This window comes from Macaca nemestrina, chromosome 6, assembly GCF_043159975.1.
Source record: "Macaca nemestrina isolate mMacNem1 chromosome 6, mMacNem.hap1, whole genome shotgun sequence".
NCBI classification, from domain to species: Eukaryota; Metazoa; Chordata; class Mammalia; order Primates; family Cercopithecidae; genus Macaca; species Macaca nemestrina.
This window is the reverse complement of record NC_092130.1, coordinates 161,347,529-161,370,108: the sequence shown is the minus strand read 5'-3', so window position 1 is coordinate 161,370,108 and position 22,580 is coordinate 161,347,529. Positions and strand designations below refer to the sequence as shown.

Below are 22,580 nucleotides of genomic sequence, written 5' to 3'. Positions count from 1 at the left end.
ATGGGCCTGATGGTCCTGAGTCAGTGTCCACATGCCTTTCATTTTGCCACAATAATTTATCCATGTATGGACAAATTTCATGTATTAAATACATTTGTTAAGGCAGTGAAAGGAGATTAATACAAAAAACAAAAAACCAAAACACAAAAATCCAAAAGCAGCAACATTTTTAATGGCTACGTAAAATGACAATTTATCTCCCCAGGTTGTGAATGAGAATGCATGAACCCAACTTTGGCATCACTCATCTTATTACCATGTTACAAGTTAACATACAGTTTGTTACTTTTTACTATAATATAGGAACATGAAGGATAAAGGTGATGTTAAAAAATATTCAGAAAATGAAAAATCAGGGAGAATTGGAGACAGAGAACTGATAAAAGCAAACTCAGAGCTTAATTTACCTACGAACTTTACAGATACATGAGCCAATAAATCTCTTTTAAATTTGAGAACAAATTGAATTATTTTTTCCTTGTGTGCTTTTTTACATATAAGTGAAAACATTCGAACAAATTCTGGCAGCCACCTCCAAGGCAACACCAATTATTCCAGCCTGTATTCATATCCTTGTATAATGACTTTCCATATCTAATAAGGTTTTCCATGTTTAATATTATTAAATACAATATTGCAGAAGTAACAATGTGTGATTTCTGAGGCTAGGTCATAAAGAAGATGGTTACCTTCAGGTCACTCATTCTCGGGTAACTCACTCTGAGTTGGCCAGCTGCCATGGCAATCAAGACACTCACCAGTCCTATGGAGGAGTCCGTGACATGAAAAACCGAGTTCGTTGCCAAAAACCAGCACCAACTTGCTAGCTATGTAAGTGAGACATGTTGGAAGTGTCTCCCCCAGGTCCAGTCACATTTTGAAATAATTACAGCACTAATCAAAATCTGGGTGACAACCTCTGAACCTGAATCACCCATGTAAGCTGTTCCCTTATTACTGACCCAAAGAAACTGTGTAACACACTATAGTTTATTAATGTTTTATATTACTACATTATGAAACAATCTGTTACATGGCAATGGATTGATACCTATATGTATACACAACATTTCTAAAAAGCATTTTGTTTGATTACTTTTGATTATTGGTTAAGGCAATACTGACTTCTTTCTGTGCTATTCCCTTTGTGCGCTAAGAAAAAGTGCCAATTAGGATCTCTTTGTGTGCTAAGGGAAATTGCTAATACAATCACATTTGTGGAAGACAAATTGCATACATCAAAATAAGCACATTGACAATAACAAAATAATGTTTATAAACTATAGGGACTTAAAAATACTCACTCTGAGGTAATGGGTTTTTATATTGTTAGATGCAGCTGCTAACCAAAAATAATTTCATATTAAGGGCAGCAAGGAATACAATCACAAACACTACATTTCATTTCTATCATCTGACATTAACAGTTGGATTCCATTTGAAATTTGTGGATTCTAGTCTTTCAATATGTTTGCATGAGAGTTGAGAAAAAAATAACTAAAAAGAGTCAATGAATAAAGAAAACACAAACATTGGTTTGTGGACTGTTATGTATGTAATCTTCATAAAGAAAAAGTGAAAAAGACAGCTGAAGCAATGCATACAATATGCACTTTTTGTTGTTTCACTTGTAAATTCTGGAAATAGCAGAAGCTTTCAGACACATTGAAAGTTTTAATAAAGTATAATCTCCCAAACTTTGGCTCTTTTGGAAGTTTATCTGTTATACAAGCAATGAATGATTAGAGTTTCCTTTTGGTGAATTGATCAGGTCAAAGAAATTTTTACATTTAGTGCATAGAACAAGGTTAAATAGGATATTTGCATTAAATGAAGAATAAACTGTGTAGTGAATCATGAAGTTGTTAAGCTGGTATGATGGGTAGAGAAATTAGGAGCAAAATATATTTATGTATTTAACACAATTTACTAACCACGTTCTGTATACCAAGACATTCACTAAGTATTTGACAATACTATGATGAATAAAGATAAGTTAGACCAGATTTCTAAACTTGACATGGTTACAAGCCCGTAGAGGTGAAAAAAATACTATAATGAAATGTGATAAGTGCTATACTTAATGCATGCACAACGTTTACCTGTGGAAGAAAAGAAACTGTATATTTGTCTAGGTTGTTGCAAAAAAACTTTACAGATGTGACATTTTAAACAGTTCTTATAAGTAAGTAACTTTGTAAAGCAGAGCAAAATGAAAACAGGTCACTGAGAGATGAAAGGATTATGAAATTATTGAAAAACCCTGGCCTGTGTGGGGACTATGACTAAAAACACAATACACATTTTTCAGAGGATTAAGCTGAAAACAGAGAGGGCTGAGTCTTATTAAGAAAATCCATCCATGTGGAGTTTATTTCTTAGACCATCAAGAAATGTTTATGTGTCTCTGCGCATGTGTTTGTCATAGGATTGGAACTAAATGGAGCTATGATTTAAATCAAATTGTGGTTAGAAACAATGTTTCTTAACCTTAACCTTAACTTTACATTAGATTCATATAGGGCAATGGTCCTTACACTTTAGCATGAATGAGAAACACATGGAAGGCCTGACAGAACCAGGGTTTCTGGGCCTCAACCACAGAGTGCCGGATTCACTAGATTTGGGCCGAGGCCTGAGGATCTGCATTATTAGTTCCCATGGAACACACTTTGAGAGCTACCAGTTTGGAATGTAAGATGCTGAGGACCTTCTTCAGGAAAAATGAATCTCAGAATCTCAGATAAGCAGTGGGTATAACACTTGAGGGGACTCTAAAACATAATGTGTAGTTAGGTTTGAGATCCAGATATTGCGAAATATCACTCAGATAACGGTGTGAATGATGCAGTATATGGTACCATGATGGTTAATTTTATGTGTCAACTTACCTGAGCCATGCAGTGCTCAGATTTATATAGTCACACATTATTCTAGGTGTTTTGGAATGAGATTAGCATTAGCATTGGGAGACTGAGTAAAGCAGATGGTCTTTCATATTGTTGGTGGGCCTCATTCAATCAGTTGAGGGCCTGACTAGAACCAAATTACTTCCCCCCAATGACAGAGAATTCTCCTGCTTCACAGCTTTGCATGAGCTTTTCCTGGCTCTATAGCAGTCTGCCTGCCTTCGGACTCAAAGTGGGATAGAGTGCAGATTTGGGATTTGTCAGCTTCCATAATCACGAGAGCCAAATTTTTATAATAAATCTTTCTGTTCCCCCTCTCTCTTTCTCTCTCTCTTTCTCTGTCTATTTCCATATCTCAATATATGTACATATATATGTGTCTGTGTGTGTGCACACACACACATCCTCCCTATCACTCTGTTTCTCTGGAGAATCTTAACACACAAATTCAGACACATTTGGATTCAGAAGAGAATATGCAGGGCAACCTTTACTTATCCCTCAACTCAAGACTGAATCCATGCATTATCCTCTCTATGAAACCTTCACTGATCCCCTTAGAGTGATTAAACTACCGTTTTGTAGCCCCTAAAAAAACTCTCTTATCCCTAAAAATCCTGTTTCCGCAGTAATTTTCCAAAATGCAATTATCTACTTACCTTGTCTTATGAATTACACTCAAACGCCTCAAAGGCAAAATAATATTCTCAATATCCCTAGTGTCTAAAATACCACACTGCCTAGCAAGTATCATTTATTAATATATTCTGCATGGGTTAATTGAAAGATATTTTAGGATAAAGATGATAAAGTACCCAACACCAAAATACTGGAATGGGAGCTAATATATAGAAAATTGTAAGAGGTAAAAGAAAGATGAACATAGTCAAATGTCACCAAGAAATGAGGGAAAGATGAAAGGTAAAAAGTACTGATAGGTTTTGGTTATCAGGCAGTCATTGATGTCTTATTTGTAGGTCCTAACAAAGGGTTGGGATGGAAATATGCGTAATATGCATTATACCAGGGATGCATAAAGGGAAAATTGAGTGACAGTATGTAAGTTTGAAGGAAAGTTTATTATCCAGTAAGAATCTCATAGCCATTGGAGAAGAGCTCATTCCAGCTGGCACACGATCTCAGCCTTTTGAGACCTTAAGCCCACCTGAATTTCTGACCTACAGAAATCTTATTATTATCTGTTACACAACAATAGAAAACTAATTCAAATTACCAAACAGCTGTATTATAGATTGCATAGAGGGAAGGTGGTGTTACCCACTGCAGAAACGTTCTGCAGGTCTTTACTTGGAAAGTACTTTTCCCCAAAAACTGTGATATATGATGAGAATACAACACTTTCTAGGGCTCTGACCATAGACAATATCTTGAATTTATCATCCTCATAATGTTATCTTTACAATTCTAAAAGTTAATTTCTTTCACAATATGAATTTCAAAAATAAATAACAAAATAAAACTTACTGAGTTAAAATAACCTGACCAATGATTGGGCTCAGCAAACATCAGCTTCCCTAAAGGGTCATATTAGAATAAGTACAGATTTAGGAACTGGAATATTTATATTGGTATCTTGTATGACCCTGAAACAAGGCCTGCTCACAAGAAGGAAGAAGCACTGTTTTTCCCTTGCCCTCATTCCTTCCTAGATACTGCTGCAATGCCTCACCTGCCCAGAGGAGGCACCTTTCTCTTGTTGACATAAACCCCTAGGTAGGCTAAAAAAAATACTTACAAACATTCACTACTGAATGTCACTTCACAAAACAACTGGCTCTTCAGAACCTGTACATTAAGAAGATTTTTAAAAATACAACTTGAAAAAGTATCAGCTACCCTTCCAAAACAGAATATATCAGAAAATACTTGGGTAACGTGGCTGATGTTGAGATTAAGGTTGACAAACAATTGTACCTGGCAATGTTCCTGATGACATTAACAGGCAATTAAGCCAAGTAATCAGTGCATGCATTTCATTTCTAAATACAGTCTCCAACATGGCTATAAAATCTTTACTAGTGCTCTTTCTTTCTATACACCTATTTATGATTAGAATTAAATTATATTTTAGTAATGCTCATTGAGGTGTTCTCCAAGGTTGTTTTATTACCATCTAAAAACTCAGAAAATTACAATTTTGTACTGCTTTACTTAGTAGATATAGATCAACTCAAACTCCATATAAAGTATTGCACATAATAAAAATATACCTATATTTTACCAAGTAAATATATAATCAGGATGTTACTTAGTAAAAACAGGCATTTATTTTGGTGATGATTGCAAATAACATAATTTTTATGAATGCATGAACTCATATATATTCATAAATTACATTCTACTTAATGCAAATATTATTTGGAGTGAGGTAGCGAATAAAAATGAATCTAAAGCATGGCTTCTGATTGAAATGCTTCTGGAGTTGATTCTCTTTTCTGAAGAAGTAGCTCAACACCCTTGTATTAGTCTGTTCTCACGCTGCTAATAAAGACATATCTGAAGCTGGGGAGGCCTCACAGTCATGGCGGAAGGCAAATGAGAAGCAAAGTCATATCTTACGTGGCAGCAGGCAAGAGAAAGTGTGTGCAGAACACCCCTTTATAAAACTATCAGATTTCATGAGACTTATTCACTATGATGAGAACAGCATGGAAAAGATGAGCTCCATGATTCGATTACCTGCCACCTGCTCCCTCCCACAACATGTGGAAATTACGGGAGCTATAATTAAAGATGAGATTTGTGTGGGGACACAGCCAAAGCATATTATTCCACTCCTGGTCCCTCCCACAACTCATGTCATCACATTTCAAAACCAATCATGTCTTCCCAATGATCCTCCAAAGTCTTAACTTATTTCAGCATTAACTCAAAAGTTCACAGTCCAAAGTCTCATCTGAGACAAGGCAAGTCCCTTCTGCTTATGAGCCTGGAAAATCAAAAGCAAATTAGTGACTTCCTAGACACAATGGGGATCCAGGCATTAAGTAAGTAAATATAGCCACTCCAAATGGGAAAAATTGGTCAAAATAAAGGGGCTACAGGCCCCATGCAAGTCTGAAATCCAGCGGGGCAGTCAAGTCTTAAAGTTCCAAAATTATGTCCTTTGACTCCATGTCTCACATCCAGATCATGCTGATGCAAAAGGTGGGCCCCCATGGGCTTGGGCAGGTCCAACCCTGTGGCTTTGCAGGGTACAAGACCCCTCCCAGCTGTTTTAAGGGCTAGCATTGAGTGTCTGTGGCTTTTTAAGGTGCGCAGTGCAACCTGTCAGAGGATTTACCATTCTGGGGTCTGGAGGGCGTTGGCCGTCTTCTCATAGCTCCACTAGACAGTGCCCCAGTGGAAATTCTGTGTGGGGACTTGCACCCTACATTTCCCTTCTGTACTGCCTTGGGAGAGGTTCTCCATGAGGACCCATCCCAGCAGCAAACTTCTGTCTGGATGTCTAATGGTTTCCATATATTCTCTGAAATCTAGGAGGAGGTTCCCAAACCTCAGTTCTTGACTTCTATGTACCCTCAGGCTCAACACCATGTGCAAGATGCCAAGGCTTAGGGCTTGCACCCTATGAAGTCACTGCCCAAGCTATACCTTGGCCCTTTTTGTGCCACAGCTGGTGCGACTGGGATGCAGGGCACCAAGTACCTAGGCTACACACAGCAGGGGGCCCTGACCCAGCCCGTGCAAGTCTCTGGGTCTGTGATGGGAGGGTCAGCTGTGAAGATCTCTGACATGCCTTGGAGACATTTTCCCCATTGTCTAGGTTTTTAACATTTGGCTCCTTGTTACTTATGCAAATTTCTGCAGTAGGCTTGAATTTCTCCCAAGTAAATGGTTTTTCTTTTCTATCTCATCATCAAGCTGTAAATTTTCCAAACTTTTATGCTCTGCTTCCTCTTGAACTCTTTGTCGCTTAGAGATTTCTTCCACCAGATACCTCAAATCATCTCTGTCCAGTTCAAAGTTCCACAGATCTCTAGGGCAGAGGCAAAAAGCTGCTAGTCTCTATTAAAGCACATTAAGAATCACCTTTGCTCCAATTCCCAAAAAGTTCCTTATCTCCATCTGAGATCACAACAGCCTAAACTTTATTGTTTATATCACTATAAGCATTTTGGTCAAAGCCATTCAACAAGTTTTTAGGAGGTTCCAAACTTTCCTACATCTTCCTGTCTTCCGAGCACTCTCAGTATCTAGGAAGTTCCAAATTTTCCCACTTTTTTAAATCTTCTTCTGAGCCCTCCAAACTGTTTCAACCTCTGACTGTTACCCGATTCCAAAGTCACTTCCACATTTTCAAGTATCTTTGCAGCACTACCACACTCTATTGGTATCAATTTACTGTATTAGTCTGTTTTCACACTACTGATAAAGACATACCTGAGACTGGGTAATTTATAAAGGAAAAAGGTTTAATGCACTTAGTTTCACATGGCTAGGAAGGCCTCACAATCATGAGAGAAGGCAAAGGAGAAGCAAAGTCACATATTACATGGTGGCAGGCAAGAGACAGAGTGTGCAGGGGAACTCCCCTTCAGAATGCCATCAGATCTCCTGAGATTTATTCACTATCATGAGAACAGCATGGGAAAGACCAGCCCCCATGATTCAATTACCTCTCACTGGGTCCCTCCGATGACATGTGGGAATTGTGTGAGCTACATCTCAAGATGAGACATGGGTGAGGACACAATCAAACCATTTCAGCCCTCATAATTTTTTTCTTGGATATATTTTTCCCATTCATCCCTTTATTTCTTAACTAATTTTTAATGAGTCCTTATTATTTAATCACCATTTAATTTGTTCTTATGTTACTAAGGATCCACGATTGCTAACATCTGGCTATTTTGAAGACGAAAATAACCAGAAGTGATTGCAATTGAACTCACTCATGGATTCTTTAGAGCACCCCTTTAAAATGAATTAGTGAAAAGTTACTTTTACAGAGATACTATGTTGAAAAACCAATCCAAATGAAAGTCACTTGAGCTAATTTTGTAGACACGAAAATCCAAGTAGAATAAAAAACACTGAAATAGCCTCATGATTGCTATATAATTAAGGGCAATAGAAGCATGCATAAACTACAGTGCAATACCACCTCACACCACTAGAATGGCTATAATAAAAAGACAGATAGGAATATATGTTGGTGGAAATATGAAGAAATTGGAATATTGCTGTCAGAAATGTAAAACAGTGCATCCACTCTGGAAGACAATCTGCCACTTCATCAAATGGCTACACATAGAATTATCATATGAGTTACCTGCAATTTCACTCCTAGGCATATACTCAAGAGAAACGGAAACATTTCCACTACTTTCACACCAATGACTACAGCAATATTATTCATATTAGGAAAAAAAATGGAAACCAGATGAATGTTTGTCAAGTAAAGAATGGATAAATATGTGATATATCAATACAATAGAATAATTTTGGCAATAAAATTTAAGTACTGATGACACCTACTATAATATGGATAAACATTTAACACACCAATGCTCAATGACAGGAACCTGTCACAAAGGACTACCTATTACATGATTCTTTTATATAACAAAGCAATAGCAGGCAAATTTATAGAGATAGAAAGTAAATTAATGGCTTCCTGAATTAAGGTGAGGCAGTGTGGGGGATTATGACTAAGTAATGCAGAATTTTTGTTTTTTTTGGAGTAATAAAAATGTTTTGAAATTGGTTGTGGTGCTGGATGTACAACTCTGTGAATATTCTAGAAACCATTGAGCTATACACTTTAAAATGGTATATTTTATGCTATATGAATGATATATCAATGAAGCTGTTACAATTTTTAATGTTTTAGATCCTCCGAAAGAAAAACAGAACGTGATTTTACTTTATATGGCACTATTTTCAAATGTGAAGTATTCTTAAACTCTAATATATTAATGGTTTTTCGTGAACACATCAAAACATTTCCTAAATATATATATATAAACTCTTCATCACTTTTAAAGTGAGGATAACTGGTACCTTTGGTCTACTTATGAATATGTTAAAAAACTTTATTGTTATGAAGATGGCTTCATTTTCTTAGAATTATATTCTAATTTCATTTCACACAGTCATATCTACCTTTATGATCCCAGCAGTATTATGGATATGTATTTTTGTATGTTGTTTCCTGAGCTTAGGTGTTTATCACAATGGAATATTCTGGGTGGAGGTAGAACAAGAGTTACCCTCAGCTTTAGATCATGTACTTGAAGAGAGCCTAGATCTGGCTGTTGAAATTCCAAGAATTATTCTTTTACTGTAAGTTCTATAAGTGTTTTTGAAACTTGAGCAGAGGTGTTACATTGACAAAATAATCCATGTGCAATTATATATTTTTATTTCTTTCTTTTTCCCTAAACTACCACACATATGAGGTACCCTTCTTCCAAAGACTTGATAGGTTAAGTACGGCAAAAGCAAATGAAAAAGCAAGTCTCCCAATTAGAAGGAGAACCAAATGCCCTTGACTCAAGGATGAGGCATAAGTGTTCTGTGACGCCAATTTTCCATCACCGTGTCAGAATTACAGTAAGGAGGAATGTACAAGACTTATTCATGCTATCTGATAAGGATAAATTATATCTAATATACTCCGCTTATTCTCTGATAATAAATTATATCTAATACATTCCGCTTACTCTCTTAGATCCTGATATCAAAAATAAAGATATTTCAGTATAAGTCTTCTTGTACCAGTGACATCTTTTACTATGATATATGAAGTAGTTTACCATTTTCTGAAGCAGTGACTGTGATGTTGTACCATGGAGTTTCTTCTCTGTCAAGAACCTTTGTAGTCTTAATGGTTCCAGTATTGGCATCAATGTTGAAAAATCTGTCATCTTCAGCATTGTAGTTGATGAAGTATCTAGAGAAAAAAAAAGAGAATTTTTTATTTGATGTTATAATGAAGAAAATACAACTGAACCAAGAGAAGCATTATATTTAAATACATTAAAATGTTCAATATTTGATTACATGGCAGTTTTATATTTTTATAGAACTTACATCAATTATTTTTATCTGTCAGTCTTTAATTCTAAGTTCAATTACTAATTCAAAGAATAATTTTGTTAGGTCTTACCAAGTTCCATGAATAAAAGTAGATAGTAGAAACACAGGGATTAATAATGGAGAGACCAAAAGAACTTACCTCTTAGAAACCTATGTTTAATTTAAAAAAAAAAAAAAAAACTACAATAAGATTTCTTGTTGCTATTATCCAAAAAAAAAAAAAAAAAATTAGAATCCTTGAAGTCAGAGATAAATTAGGAATTTATCTTGAAATTTCATTGTAGCTAAGGTTTAAAGATAAATATAAAATGAAAAACAAAACATTTATATTTATTAACATTGTACCTCCATCACAGTTCAACTAAACCTTTGTTCGATCAAAGAATGAGATAAAAAATAAAGATAGGTTGAATTATAGGCCACAAATTATTTTTCCTCTTCAATTCATGTAATCTTGCAGGATTCTCTCATATTGGGTTAGATTTCAGCTTACTTTTGTAATCAAATGAGCTGAAAGTGATCTTGTCTGTCTTCTTTCTGGGCCTAGGTTTCATGAGACTTTGTATGTTTCCTTGTATGCTATGCCACTGCCACAAGAAAAGCATGCTTGGGCTAATTAACTTGTCCTAGCAGGAGGAATTAAGGTAAGACCTTAATTGGGGCAAAGTTGTCCCAATTAAGGCTCCCAACCTAGAGTAGATCAACCTAGTAAATGTGCAGATGCATGATTGAGTGCCCCAGAGATAAACAGAACTGACATCAAAAGCTAGCCTAATTCAGCTAGCCCTCAGCTAACCCATCGACACATACGGTATAGTCAGACATAGCTTTTTTTAAGACCCCTGGGTTTTGCAGTTATGTGTTATTTAGCAACAGCTGATTGACATATCTATGAATAAATACTATTAAACAATTATCATATGCTCTAGAAAAGCTTCAGACTATTTCTACAACTATTTAAGGAGAGAAATATTCTCTTTTCTCCTAAAGCCTCTTAATGCTTATTTCTCTTTTTAAATCTAAGCTTAAGTAATATTTTATCTGGACCTGAAAGATGAAATGGACTAATTATGTGAAAAGTGCTAGGGAAGAACATAGGAAATGGAGAAAACCAAGATGCAAAGATCCAAATTAAATAAAAAGTTTGAATTGGTTAGAAACAAATCTATGTAAATGTGGCTATGCAAACTGAAAACGTGAATGTCCAAGAGTTAGGACAAGGTAGGACAAGGCAAAGAGTTTTTACTCTTTTGTGAAAGCAATGGGAAGAATGTCAAATTCAAAAAAATAAAAAGATTAATTCATGTTCTGAAAAATAACAGTGGCTACTTTTTATCATAGATTGTAGAAACTTGAAAACAATTTATAAACAAATTCTTTGTCAACTTGGACAAAGATGGAAAGATACAAGATAATGGAAAGAAGTGTATAACATATTGCTATATATGAAATGCAATTCATAGACTTTTTGTTGAAGTGGCATTAGTACAGCAATTAAATCACAGGTGACTTCATTTGCATGTGTGTGTTTGACCTACTATTTAATTGATAGGCCCCTTTACTGAGGTGGATAAAAAGAGTTAGGGAATGGTAATTTGGGAAAAATGAATGATTACGTCTTAAATGCCCATTAGATACCCACGTGGAATAAAAAGCAAAAGTCAAATATGGGTATGGAGTTCAATTGTCCTTTCTAAACAGGAAATATAAGTTTGAGATGACATAGGAGCATAAAGGTAAGGTAATGGGAATGGTATCATCTCATCTGGAACAGAATTGTAAAAGAAAAGAAATAAAAGATTGAGCACTAAAGTATACAACCTACTGAGTATAGAGCAGGCCAATATCTGTTCAGAGATGGTGGCAGCCAAAGGGGAGAGGGGAAAACTGGGAGGGGGAGTGGTGTGCAGCCAAGAAATGTCTTACCAGGAAGGAAGGAGCTAACAACTGGGGTGTAGTCTATTAGGAGATTGATTGAGGTTAGTGAGGGTTAATTGGATTTGGCAAGATAGACAGTATTATTAATAGTTAACTTGTCAAGAATAACATCAGAAAAAATATCAAAGGATTGGAGATTTATTGCAGTGGCTTCAAGAGAAGATACAAAGACCATGAGTCAAGACAATGGATCGATATCTTTTCCTGAATGAACAGCAGAAAAAAAAAAAAAAGCATTTTATGTCATCAGAAAAGTGGGTTCAACAAATTATTTTCTTTTATATGGGAAATAAGAAGCATTATCTTTGCTGAAAGAAATGATGCTTTTGAAAAAGCGGATTATCAAAAATGGTAAAACTCATGAGAAGGTGAAAAGAATTGGATTCCAGGGCAGTTGTAGAAATTTCCCATTGAAAGTAATAGGGATGCTTCTTCCATTTTAGTATGAGTAAAAGAAGAAAAGCTGGGTAGAAATATAGGATAGGTGTGGTGATGTAAATATTGCAAAATTCATCAGACTTTCTAGAACAGAGAGTAAGTGGAATTGCAGTAGAACCCCATGCCTCTCACAGGCATAAGGTGTTAGAAGGGTATGCAGAGCATATTGCTAAGGTGTGAAATCTTCTAACCTCCTGTGGATAGGCATGAACACACATGGCAGAGGATATTAATAGCAGCATGGAGAATGAAACTACACAGCAAGGAGTATGCCAAGAAATCTAACTTATCAGTAAAAAACACATAAAAAGAGACAGATTGTATCACTTGTGTGATCAAAACAAGGAGGTGACCACTGTACATTGAATGTTCTAACACTGAATGTTCTAATAATAAGTACATGTTAATTGAAAAAAGTTTAACATAAAAAAGAAATTTAAACAAGCAAAGGTACAATTTTAAAGTAAATCTTATTCTGAGACACAAAAACAAGATGCTACATAATAGTGGGAAATCTATATGTCACTGGACTTCTCAAAGCATAAAGCAACGCTACAGTAAAACCATTGCACCTTCTTTGAATTGAGTCTATACTAGAAAAAAAAAAAAAACAAAAAACCCAAAAAAAACAAAAAAAACCCCACCCTTCTTATAATATCTCTTTCCCAGAGGATAAATGCTGAGGATGAGGGCTGAACTGGTTAGGAAATGACAGATGTCTTTTCACGTGGAAAGGACAACATCCTTTAAAATGTAATCAGTAGGCTTTCTGGCTATTTTATTATCTAATGTTAACCTGTCTTTAAGAAATTGTCCATTTTTGGTTACTGTAAGAAAATCAGCTTCTGTATCTGAAATTTGGAGGACTCAAATTTGGAACTTATTATTCAGCTTCAAAGTTTCCTGCAGCAACTATCAGAAAAGCTCAGATTATATTGCTATAGATCCCTATGAAATATGGCAGAGCATGTCTCGTTTTAGAAATTCGATCACCTTAGAACTGTCAGTCTGGAAGAAAATAGGTTTTGTTTTGTTTTGTTTTCCAAAATATATGTATTCTTTTTGCCAGCGCAATCTCCTCTTTTTTAGCCACTTCACACTGGGCTTTCTAACATAAGTGCTAATATCAGTGGCTTAATATTTTTAGAGTTAAACATATTTTAATTTATGTAGGTTTAAATTAAGTTTATATATTAGAAAAATGGTAAGCATAATGCTAGGCACGCATCTTTAGACTCATGTTATTTGCTTCCGAGTTTCCTAAGCTATCTAGCTCTCTAGGGAAATCAGTATCCTAAGGGCTAGATTTTGGGCGATGCTTGGATCCAAAGAGTCTTATTCATGAAGCTGCAATTGAATTTTGACTCAAGTAGAACTAATAGTTCTGCCTAACCACCTTTGGCTTTCTGCCCAGACGTGGAAATAAAAACTCAGAAGTAAGTAAAGTGGAAATGTGAGAAAAGAGAAACTATTCAAGACTATTTTGAAGATTAAATGTAGAATCATTCTATTTAGAATTAAGAAGTGACATGGGTCCATAAAACCGTTAATCAAACAATTAAAAAGAGATGAGAATATTCTCAGTAAATTATTTTTCAAATAATGTTATAATAAAATCTGTTTCATAAGCCCTCAGAAAGTTAAAAAAACTTAATACTTTATGAATGTATATATCAATATTTAGATTTTTTTACAAATAATTAATTTGACATTTTCAGGAGTATTTAGAAAATATAAAATCAAGTAACCATTTGCCTAGGAGACATAGGTCCTAAAAGAGGACTAATCATAAAACCCGTGAAATTGGGGTTTTAAATTAAAAAAAAAAGAAATTCTAGGTTACAGCTATCAAAAATGAACCAGAATAAATTGAGGTTAGAAGATTTATAGCCATATAAGACATTTTAAACAGTTTCTTCAAATTCTGATTTGGCCCTTAATATAAACCTTTGAGTACTGGTATATGTGTGAGGTGGAGAGGAAACACTTAAATATGTATATGAGTTATTTAACAAAGCTACCTAGTAAGAGGTAAGAAGAGCTAACATTTATGGAGCATTTGCAATATACTAGATGGGGTTCTAAGTGCTTTGTAAACATTAGTTCATTAAACACTCAAAACAGCTGCATGAGGTAGGTACTATTACTAGTTCCCTTTTGCAAATGAAGAAACCAAGGGACAGAGTAATAGAGAATTTTGTACAACAATAAGGAGATAGTGCAAGAGATTAAAACACAATCTAGGTCTACTGAGTAATACTTATCAGCTTGTTTTTTTTCACAGTGTCCTTCTTGTTGCCCAGGCTGGAGTGCAGCAGCGTAATCTCGGCTCACTGCAACCTCCACTTCCCGGGTTTAAACGATTCTCTTGCCTTAGCCTCCCCAGTAGCTGGGATTAAAGGCATTTGCCACCATGCCTGGCTAATTTTTGTAGTTTTGGTAGAGACGGGGTTTCACCATGTTGACCATGCTGGTCTCTAACTCCTGACCTCAGGTGATCCACCCGCCTCAGCCTCCCAAATTACTGGGATTACAGGTGTGAACCACCACACCAGGCCAGCTTCTTTGTTTTTAAAAGGAGAAAAATTTAAAGGGGGGATAATATTGTTTGAATATTTTTCACTTCTGAATCTCATATTAAAAGCTGATTCCCAGTGTTGGAGGTGAGGCCTGGTGGGAGGTTGACTGGATTGTGGGGGTGGATGCCTCATGAATGGTTTGGCCCCATCCACTTGGTGATAAGTGAGTTCTCACTCAGTTCACGCAATTAATTGCTTAAAAGCCTGGGACCTCCCCTTCTCACTCCTGCTCCCACTCTCACCATGTGACATGCTGGCTCCCTTCCCCCTTCTGCCAGACTGTAAGTTCTCTGAGGCCAGAAGCAGATGCTGGCACCAGGCTTCCTGCACACCCTGCAGAACCATGAGCCAATTAAAACTCTTTTCTTTATAAATGACCCAGCTTCAGGTATTTTTATAGCAACACAAGCACAAACCCCTACAATCTTGATCCATTCATTCAAAAATACTTTCATTTGAAAGAGTACACAAAAGGAATGAGAAATATATATTTAAAAAGAGAGAATATGTCCAATAGTTTACTTTGGGAAAATAAGGAAATAAAGAAAAAAGAAAGAAAAGCCAGGTGCAGTGGCTCACGCCTGTAATCCTAGCACTTTGGGAGGCCGAGGCGGGCGGATCACGAGGTCCAGACCATCCTGGCTAACACGGTGAAACCCCGTCTCTACTAAAAATACAAAAAAAATGAGTCGGGCGTGGTGACGGGCACCTGTAGTCCCAGCTACTCGGGAGGCTGAGGCAGGAGAGTGGCGTGAACCCGGGAGGCGGAGCTTGCAGTGAGCCGAGATCGCGCCACTGTGTTCTAGCCTGGGCGACAGAGCGAGACTCAGTCTCAAAAAAAAAAAAAAAAGAAAGAAAGAAAGAAGAAAGAAAGAACAAAGGGGGGAGGGAGGGAGGGAGGGAGGAAGGGAAAGAAGGAAGAAAGGAAGGAAGGAAGGAAAAGGAAGGAAGGGAGAGAAAGAAGAAAAGAAAGAAAGGAAAAGAAAGAGAAAGAAAGAAAAAGGGACAGAGAGAGAAAGAAGGAAGGAAGGCAAGAAAACAAGCAAGCAAGAAAGAAATGGAGGGAGGGAGGGAGGGAGGGAGGGAGGGAGGGACAGGAAACTTATTATAGTGATGGATGCCAGAGAGTTTAGTGAAGAGATCAGAGAATAAAATTCCAAGGAATAAAAGCGTCATGGAGGACATGGTATTTGATCAGTCTTGAAAGATGAATAACAGTTAAATAGAGATATGTGCATCAGAGATCATCCAGAGAGTATGGAATTTGATGATTTCATATGATATATTAGAGAAAAACAGAGAGAAAGAAAGATCTTAGATCTGGTTTGGAATTCCTTCAGAGGTGAGATAGCATTTTGCAGACTACTGGTATTGGCTGCTAGACTAGAAAGAGAAAAGAAGAAGAAAAAAAAGCTTCATGTAGTAGACAGGAAACAAACAGTAATTTTCTCCTTCCCACACATCAGCGTTCCAGTTAATATGACTGCCCTTATTCACGTGTTAGACTTGAGTAGTAAGCTCTCTTTTTAAAATAAAATATTCTTAGGTACAAGATGAGGACGGACTAAACTGTAGCACCTAGTATAGCAAATGAAAGAATATAATTATTCTCGTTGTAGATGAAAGGAGTACAGATATTTGATAGGGAAAGATAATCTCTGTAAAATTTTGAAGATGAGAATGCATAGATTGGAAAAAAATGTCCAGAGTGTTTGGATTGTAAGAGCACAGACTTTTAAAGACACACGAAGAAGTAAGAAGAATTAGGGTGAGGGATAGGTTGCTTACCAAGGACGAATTTCCCAATGTTCGGATATCGGAAGTCGTAACCTCTCTGAAGACACTTAAAAACATCTACATTCTTTCTCTCTGTGTACAATAAGTTACAGATTCTTAGCCTTGTTTATTTAGAATGTAAAGATCAATTCCAGGAAAAATTGTTTCTAAAATAGACCCAGCATCTATGTGAAAATTATATTGAGCCGTAGTAAGATTATCAATACAGATTTGAAACCAAGCAAACCTATTAATCACAGCTGTATCACTTAGCGCTGTGATATTAAGAGATTTAGTCTCTCTGAGCTGTCTCCATGAGCAAAATGGAGAACCATTTACATAATAATCTTCTTGTGATGATGAAGTGAAGTGATATGTGAAAATCACTTATGCTTGGGGGTTAAATGATAGGCCTTCATAGAAAACAACTATAAGTTGCTTTAAGGTTTCTCAGGAAGGTGGTTTTCTCTCTCTTTCTTTCCTAGGAAGCTTTGGTCTATTTTGATAAGACAGTTCATAAATTGTAGGTACTGGTTGTTCCTTTCTCCTGTGACTGCACTATAAACACAGTGGGATATGAATAAGGGTTACTACTGAATAAAGAAGAGTCTCTGTACAAATAGCCAGAACTTCAGCCTGTTTCCGAAAATTCTCTGTCAGAAAATTAATTTTTAATTTCCTGCTTAAAGCACATAGAGCAATTTTTATTTGGAAAGTATATGACACTAAAGCTCTTTAACTTCTACCAACAATAACATAGATGTATTGCTTGGCCTCACAAGTGAATGAATAAGCCAACCAATCAATCAACAGTTATAATGGAGACTCTGATAATATTTCAGGCAACTGATAGTAGTCTTTTGCTTCTTTTGTAAATATTTTGGTAGCACTAACCATGCCAAGGAATCATGTCTTACCTATCCAGGTCACTATGTTTTCACATCTAGATAAGATATTTGTAGATTCTTAATGTCATCCTTCACATGGATTTCTAATATTATGTTTAAAATTGGTTAGGTTAATTCAAGAAACAATTTTTTTTTCTCTTTATGGTGTGTAGCTGGCTTATTCCCTCTTTCATTGAGGAATATCTAAACATTGAACAAAAAACAAATACATTTGCACCTCACATAAAACTTCATAGAACCACAGTTCTAGAAATAATTTTAAGATGTAATACAATTATTGATTGTGAAAGCCCATCTTTTAGACTTCAGTTTACATCTAAGAAAAAAAAAGCAAAGCGACTACTTTGTGGTATATCTTGTTAATATCCTGTACTAATCTACAAGCATATGTGGCCAAAAGGGTTAATATGAGGGCGAAAAGGTTGAAATACACTCAAGGGCTACTCTTATATGACAATTGTGATACATAATTCAAACTTGTGATACATAATTCAAACCCTATAACCACCACATGTTCACTATATTATGTGTGAAATAAGTATCAAAATGGTATTTCATTAAATGCTACTCTGGAAGTTGTATGATCAATGATCAATAAGATGTCTCCTAGTTATAGATCGGAGAAAGTGCAATTAAGTTACTGACAACTCAAATTTGCTCAGTAGTCTTTATCAGACCTCTAATTGGACAAGACGCATGGGCAAACCTTAACTAATTTCACACTGGCAGATAAATGGACCCATTCATGCCTCACCCAGTACAGGAGATCTTGCCAAGTTTCCAATATAACTTAGAAATACTCGCTATAATTTTGTATTTCTACACTGCTCTCTGTTCTATCATTCAACTTCTGCACCATTTCTTAACTCTAGTAAATGTTTTAAAGCAATGATGAAAGTAAAAAGAAAATGCAGTATATTGAAATGAGATGAAAAATGATTATTTAAATTAGTACTTTAGAGACCAACAAACAGAGACGTTATGAACATAGTAAAAATTCAATCTCAATAATGATTACCTTTACTCAAATATTTCCTTCCACAGAAACTGCTTTAAATAAACTATGCAGGTCATCACTTGGCACTCAGCTTCCCTTTGATTATGTAGGTATATATTTGTGATAATTATTAAAGTGCATAAGAAATGTTATTTTTCATTTCAATAACAACTGTTCAGTCCTCAGTGGCACTTATTTTCATTATATTCTGTCCATTTCACCACAATAAATTAATTTAAAACTTACGTAACAGAAATCTATTTTTACAGTGACCTACTTAGAGAAATTAATCTGGTTTAAAGTATAGAAGACCTCTTTCAGTTGTCACTTTGCAAACACTTGCAGGTACAAGACATGAATGGTAAAGCAAATTTATTTAAGATTTTGTCACCCAAGTAGTTTTGTAAGTTTTATTGAGAATAATCAATAGTTGCGATAAAGTTTAATCAATACATATCCTGTGAGATATTACCACAACTTGGTCTCTCTTTTTTTTTTTTTTTTTTTTTGAGACACAGGGTATTGCTCTGTCACCCAGTCTGGAGTGCAGCAGCAGGAACATGACTCATTGCAGCCTTCGCCTCCTGGGCTCAAGCGATCCTCCCACCTCAGCCTCTGAAGTAGCTGGGACTACAGGTGTATGCAACCCCAATTTTTGTATTTGTTTGTAGAGACAGTGTTTTGTCATGTTGCCCAGGCTGGTATTGAACTCCTGAGCTCAAATGATCCTCTCGCCTCTGCCTTCCAAAGTGCTAGAATTACAGGTGTGAGCCACTGTGCCGAACCTTGGACTCACCTTTAGCTTCACAAAAAGTCACACACCTGAAGTATAGCTTAAAATTATGATTCTCTTTGTTAACATTGGGAATGCAATTTAATACACAAGCCATGCTTTGAGAAAATAATCCTTCTGAAAAATGAAGGTATGATTTCTCACATAAAGTGAGTATTGTGCTTACATGCTTAATAAGCTGGGTAGCACACATAGCACATGGATATTTGGGGGTACTTTTTAACCTCTTGAATCAAAACTTCCATCCAATGAAACAAAATTAAGCTAAACCTCTGCAGAGGCAATTATAATGTTTCTTCCTGGTATTTATGCCTCTAAGTAAGTGAGATACCAGAAATTCCATTAATCCTGAGTTCTAGAAATGCTACAAAACCTTATTCGAATTTTTTGTTCATGACTAGCCTGATTAACATGGCCAAACTGTCTCTACTAAAAATCCAAAAATCAGCCAAGAGTAGTGGTACATGCCTGTAATCCCAGATACATCGGAGACTAAGGCAGGAGAATCCCTTGAACTTGGGAGGTGGTGGTTGCCCACAGCCAAGATCATGCCACTGCACTCCAGGCTGGACAACAAGAGTGTAACTCCATCAAAAAAAAAAAAAAAAAGAGAATATTTTGTCTTTTTGTAAAACTCACATGAAATACATAAGCTATTTGGATGTCATTCTCCTGTTAGCAGATCTATAGAGTATCACTAAGCTAGGGCTAAGGTACTTATTCTAATTATGCACACCCTCCCAGGACATAGGTTCCCTTCCTAGGGGTAAGCCTGATTTGATCACGTGGTGGTGACATTAGGCTGTTAGATACACTTTAACCAATAGTTCAAGATTTTTAGAGGTCTTTTATATCTTTAATGAAACATGAAAAAGTGACCACATTCTTGTCCAGTCTCAATGATTATTTAATTATTTCATTAGTTTAGGCTTCAGGTAGAATCTAAGGGGGGAAATAAGCTACTTCGTGGTATGTCTAGTTAATACTTTGGATCAATCAACCAGCACATGTGGCCAAAAAGATTACTATAATGGAGGAAATGTTCAAATAGATCCAAAATCTACTCTAATATAATAACTGTGACACATCATTATAACACTCTTATCATTGTATATTCACTTTATCCTGTGTGAAATAAGCATCAAAATGGTATTTATACCAAATGCTATTTCAGAAGTTGTATGACAAGAGCCAGGAGAAATGGCGAAGAGGAGGCAGGACAAACTGGCAGCTCCCACACGGACTGACAGAGCAGTGTGTGGACCCACATTGTGAACTTTTGCTCCAAGAACTACAACAGGAACAAACCAGGAAAGCCAAGAGAGTCTACAGACCCTTTGAAAGAAGTGGACTGCAGCTGCAGGCTCCCTGGGATAGCTGAAGAATTGTGAGTCAGCTTGCTTTCTCAGCTGGGAGGCTTGTAGCCTGGGGCAAGTTCTTAGCTTTAATCACCAGCTGCCGGGAAATAAACTTGGTGCTGTTGGGTGGGACCCTATGGGAATGAGACCAGCTGTTTGGGCTACGGGCTGCATGGGATCAAGGTGAGGCCTGTACTGCTGGCTTTTCCCCACTTTCTGGGTGACCTGTGTGATGCAGCAGAGAAAGCCATAATCCCCCTGGGAACATAATTCCATTGGCCTGGCAACCACACTCCCATCCTCCATAGCAGCCACAGCAAGACCTGCCAAGAGTCTGAGCTCAGAAAAGCCTAACCCTGCCCCCACCTGATGGCCTTTCTCTACCCACCCTGGTACCCCAGGACAAAGTATATAATCTCTTGGGAGCGGTATGGCTCTGTGGACTGCTTGATCCTCCCTATACAACTGCAGCTGATATGCTCTTGAAAGCACCACCTTCTGGCTGGAGGCCAACCAACACAAAACCAGCACACTTAACAAAAATACAATGAAGGTTCCTCACAGAGTCTACTTCACTCCCTTGCTACCTATAATGGAGTAGGTGCTGGCATCCACAGCTGAGAGACCTGAAGATGGGTCACATCATAGGACATTTTGCAAACACTCCATAGTATCAGCCCAGTGCCTGGTAGCTCCATTGGGTGGCTAGATCCAGAGGGGTGATAATATTCACTGAAGTTTGGTTCTCAGGTAGCCCCGTCCCTAGAGGAAAGGGAAGAACACCACATCAAGGAAACACCCTGTGGAACAAAAGAATCTGAACAGCAGCCCTGAGTCCCACATATTTCCTTTGATATAGTCTATCCAAATGAGAAGGGACCAGAAAAACAATTCTGATAACATGACAAAACAAGGTTCTTTAACACCCCAAAAAGCTCTCACTAGCTTACCAGCAATGGATCCAAACCAAGACTAAATTTCTGAATTGCCAGAAAGAGAATTCAGAAGGTTGATTATTAAGCCAATCAAGGAAGCACTAGAGAAAAGTGAGGAAGTTCAACTTAAAGAAATCCAAAAAAATTATACAAGTTATGAATGAAAAAATCTCCACTGAAATAGATAGCATAAGTAAAAAAGAAATCACCACTTCTGGAAATCAAGGACATACTTAGAGAAATGCAAAATGCACTGGAAAGTCTCAGTAACAGAATCAAACAAGTAGAAGAAGAAAACTATAGAACTTGAAGACAAGACTTTCGAATTAACCCAATTCATCAAAGAAAAAGAAAAAAAGAATTTAAAAAATGACCAAAGACTACAAGAAGTTTGGAATTATGTTAAATGAACAAACCTAAAAATAATTGGTGCTCCCAAGGAAGAAGAGAAGTCTAAAAGTTTGGAAAACACATTTTAGGGAATAATTGTAGAAAACTTCTCCGGCATTGTTAGAGATCTAGACATTCAAATACGAGAAGCTCAGAGAACACCTGGAAAATTAATCACAAAAAGATCATCTCCTAGGCACCTAGTAATAAGGTTACCTCATGTCAAGATGAAGGAAAGAATCTTAAGAAATGTGTGGAGAAGCAAACAAACAAACAAAAACACCAGGCAACCTATAAAGGAAAGCCTATCAGATTAATGGCATATTTCTCAGCAGAAATCCTACAAGCTAGAAGACATTGGGGTCCTATTATTCACCTGCTTGAACAAAACAATTATCAGTCAAGAATTTTGTATCTGGCAAAACTAAGTTCCATAAATGAAGGGAAAATGCAGTCTTTTTCAGATAAACAAATGCTGAGAGAATTCACCACTA

The 22,580-nt window shown here is 36.5% G+C and overlaps 1 protein-coding gene across 11 annotated transcripts in view; it reads right to left on the bottom strand.

The window, feature by feature from the left end:
* Positions 1-22,580, bottom strand: part of LOC105467940 (cadherin 18) — a 1,130,742-nt gene that overhangs the window by 64,629 nt on the left and 1,043,533 nt on the right. For all 11 annotated transcript variants that reach the window (XM_071099077.1, XM_071099078.1, XM_071099079.1 and 8 more), the window contains one exon: positions 9,692-9,828. In XM_071099077.1, coding sequence (XP_070955178.1) covers positions 9,692-9,828 — 137 coding nt within the window. The remainder of the gene's footprint in view (positions 1-9,691; positions 9,829-22,580) is intronic.